At 40.4% G+C, this 3928-nt stretch overlaps 1 protein-coding gene across 1 annotated transcript in view; it reads left to right on the top strand.

Annotated features, from left to right (window-relative positions):
* LOC106519221 (N-acetyllactosaminide beta-1,3-N-acetylglucosaminyltransferase 3) overlaps positions 1–3302 on the top strand; it is a 16790-nt gene extending 13488 nt beyond the window's left edge. Inside the window, exon 2 of the mRNA XM_014010794.1 lies at positions 1716–3302. Within this exon, the coding sequence (XP_013866248.1) occupies positions 1726–2868 (1143 nt within the window). The 5' untranslated portion in view covers positions 1716–1725 and the 3' untranslated portion in view covers positions 2869–3302. The remainder of the gene's footprint in view (positions 1–1715) is intronic.
* Positions 3303–3928: the final 626 nt, after the last annotated feature.

Raw genomic sequence — 3928 nt, 5'->3', positions numbered from 1 at the left:
TGTGTGTGTGTGTGTGTTTAACTTTTATTGTAATCATACTAAAGTCTAAAGTAGTAACAGTATGTTTCCTTGTGTTCCTGGACACAGCAAATTTAATTATTAAGTGTCAATTATCTTCATTGCAGATTTTGTGAAAGCTGATAGGAAATGAAAATATTAACAATATGAGACATTAGCTTGTTTGTTTGATGTATTTATACGGTTTCATTTTAAATTCGTTGTAAAAAGTCTAGTATTAAATTTACAAACTAGCCTTAAAGTTAACATGAACAAGTGATCAGTCATTCTTTCCATTCTGGCTTTCGTTAGCCAACCATGACCCAACTCCACGGTAGAATGTCCCTGAAGAATGTTTCGCGGAAGTTCTATTGATTTTTTTTTTTTTTGTTGTTGCAATTCATGCCAGCATGACGTGAGAACTTCTGTTATYTTTTTCACGGCCATGTGCTTTGCTTTGACAAAAATGCGAGATCAGTGGCCGTAGATAAGAAGCCGTTGCTATCAGAGCATTTTCAGACACTTACACATTATGAACTCTGCTGTGGCATTTTCTAATCAGAGCTGAAGTAGTGAGAAACAAGCAAGAAAGTTTAGGCTTGGTTAAGTGTCTCACTTCATCACACTGTGCCACATATAGACCACATTCAGAAAAAGTGTTATGAAGGAGCCTCCCTCGCCAAAAAAGTGCTGATGCAACGATCAATTTCTCACTTCAGATACTCACCACAGTTGTAGAAACTTGAGTTCTGACAGTAAAGATAAAACTAGATACATGACTAAGCAAGACAACTTTTACGATTTTATGTTTGCTTTTTGTACACACAAGGCTCTTCAGTATAGATTGGGTGTTTAACTTGAATAATTGGCACCTTTMAGRGTCTAGTGCTTATTTGGACAAAGGRTGGCTCAGTTTGGGATGAGCTGTTGCCTTAAGTGGAGGCGTTTAATTAAGTGATGCAGCATCAGCAGGAGAGCAGACCAGGCCCCGAAATGGCAGCAACAACAAGCAACCAACAATAAAAACATTTATCAAAAACTAAGACTGGCATGGTGAGACAAAAATAGAGATGAAGGTCAGTGTCACGTCAAATGAAAAATGCAGATTGAAGTCCTATCAGTCCTTGAAGGGATCCCCGTCATCGTTCCTGATCAGAGTTTAACTCTAAAATCAGTTTTTGTTTAGACATGTCAGAACTGTAGCAAATTTTGGTCAAACCTTTAATAAATGATGCATAATCTCATGCGGTATCGTGAGACATCAATTCAGGAGGATGTTTGAGAATGACTCAGTTACCATCATAAATTTCAGCTACATTTATCTAAAGATTACTGAGTTGGAGCCAGTTTTTGTTCACTAGCTGTGATGCCTGCCTTGAATTAGGTTGCCTCCAAAAGCCAATCAGTGGTAGTTGTACAGCCAAGGATCATTTCATGAAAGTTAAATAAATATCCTCTGAAGCTGAAGTTATGTAGTGTTAAAGTTATGTCATCACCAGAAATCACCCACAGATACGAAAGACTGRTAATGTCTTACATGGTGCCTGTTTCAAAGTATTACCAGCCTCAAAACCACAGGTTCTTCTTTCTGACTTTCCAATATATTACATGTTTTTATTCATCTGGGTTGTATGTATTTAYAGACTATTGTTCATTATTCCTCCATTAGTTAAAGAAGTACAGACATTAATTTAATGAACTGAATTTCTGTGTTTCAGAGGGTCAAAGATGAGATCAATCAAGGCAAGATTTTTCTTCCTGGCTGGAGCTCTTGGTCTGCTGGTCCTCCATCTTTCTAAAGACTCTGATCCACCCAAATCCGTACAAACCAACATAAACGTAAAGGAGGTMAACAACAAACCCCAAAATAACTCCTATATTTTCTCCTGGTCAAAATGCCAGCAAAATATCACTGCCAGCAACATCTCTGGGTTCACAACTCTCTCGCAGAATATCCAGGACATACTCTATTATCGACATTGTCGCCATTTCCCCATGCTGCTGGACCTCCCTGAAAAATGTGGGGGCGTTTCCAAATCCGAGGAGGTCTTCCTTTTGCTGGTTATTAAAAGCTCCCCTCATAATTACGACCGCCGAGAGGTGCTACGCAAAACCTGGGCCAAAGAGAGGAGGCACAACGGTGTCTGGATTCGAAGGATCTTCCTCACTGGAACATCAGAAACTGGTTACAAGAAGAAGAAGCTCAACAAACTGCTGGAGCTGGAGCAACAGGAGTCCAGTGACATCCTCCAGTGGGACTTCAGTGACACATTCTACAACCTCACCCTAAAGCAGATTCTCTTCCTGGAGTGGATGGAAAGAAACTGTCCCAATGCTCGTTTCCTCTTTAACGGTGACGATGACGTGTTTGCAAACACGAACAACATGGTTGTGTACCTCCAAAGCCTCAAGGGCAACAATGGAAGCAAACACCTCTTCACGGGTCATTTGATTACAAACGTCGGGCCCATTCGATCAGCAGGGAGCAAATATTTTATCCCAGTTCAGGTGCAGGAGTCAGAATCCTACCCTCCTTACTGTGGAGGTGGGGGCTTCCTTCTGTCTGGCTTCACGGCAATGGTTATATATCGTATGTCCAAATCCATCCCCATTCTTCCCATTGACGACGTTTACATGGGGATGTGTTTGGCCAAAGCAGGCCTCGGCCCGTCCTTCCACATGGGTGTGAGGACAGCTGGATTCCAAATCGCCGCCGTCACACCGGATGAATACGACCCCTGCTTTTACAAAGAGCTTTTGCTTGTGCACAGATTTCTTCCGGATCAGATTTATTTGATGTGGAATCAAATACAAGACCCCAACTTGGACTGCAGCTCTTCTAGGACACAGCGTCACAGCAACAAACTATAACTCACAGAGAGTAACAGCTTAGTGGATTTGCACAAGGTGAAAGGGATGTGGACATGCAAATGAGCAGATATTTACATGGACAGCCTTATTGTTGACATTGACTGATGCACCTTTTTTCTTCACCTTCAAGGAAGGCATAAAATGTATTTCTTTCCTACTGACTGAAAAGTACTTTGACCCGTAATGCAGCTTGTTTCCTTCCAGGATGATCCAAGTGTTACTTTGCAGGTTCTGTTGCAGCTGCTTTGTTGGATCCTGAGGCTTGATGCTTCTGACAACCTGTCATCTTTAAGATACATAAAAGAGGACAGGAAAATTAAAAACAAGGAATAATAAAAATCATGTAAACTAAAAGCATTAATCAAATGATTGATACAAACAGTTTCATCCAAACGTGAATGTATCACTCTGGAAGTGATAAAATCGGACTGGTACACCCCCCTTTCTGGGCTCTTTTTCATGACATTATCATAACTTGCAACTCTGTAGGATGATCACAGATGGGCATTATAGAGCAGAACAGAAGCTCTGTTTAAATCATCAACAGTGTTGTCGTACTCAAGTCTCAAGACCAATTTTTGATGGTCTCGGTCTTGTCTCGGACTTGAACAACTGTGGACATATCACTTAATTGCCAGAATATCGTCCAATGTATTTGTCATTGGATGTAAAACATACTGATTCAAATCCAAGCATGACTCATGGCTAATTATGTTTTTTTTGTTTGTTTTTTTGTTACTGCTGTCATGCATCCCCACCTCTCCTTTCAATCTCACGTGGCATTCCCAAAAACATGAGCAGTGCTTGTGTGATAGCGGTAGGAGATATCTTCAAAATTTTTTAAAGGGGCAATATTATGTGTTTCTCAGGCATACATTTAAATACGATACTATAATAAAGTATCTATGTCACCTATAGCTGTTATTAAAATGCTGTTTTATGTTTAAATAGAAAATAAACTTATCTTCTCATCACTTCCTCTTCGAAACACCTTGAAATCCCTGCCTGTCTCTAGAACCACCTTTCGCTTCTGTCCCGCCCATTTCAGTGTGGGTGGGGG

This window comes from Austrofundulus limnaeus, unplaced genomic scaffold, assembly GCF_001266775.1.
Source record: "Austrofundulus limnaeus strain Quisiro unplaced genomic scaffold, Austrofundulus_limnaeus-1.0 Scaffold73, whole genome shotgun sequence".
Lineage (NCBI taxonomy): Eukaryota > Metazoa > Chordata > Actinopteri > Cyprinodontiformes > Rivulidae > Austrofundulus > Austrofundulus limnaeus.
Note: the sequence above shows the minus strand (reverse complement) of the source record. Positions and strands in the feature narration are given on the sequence as shown.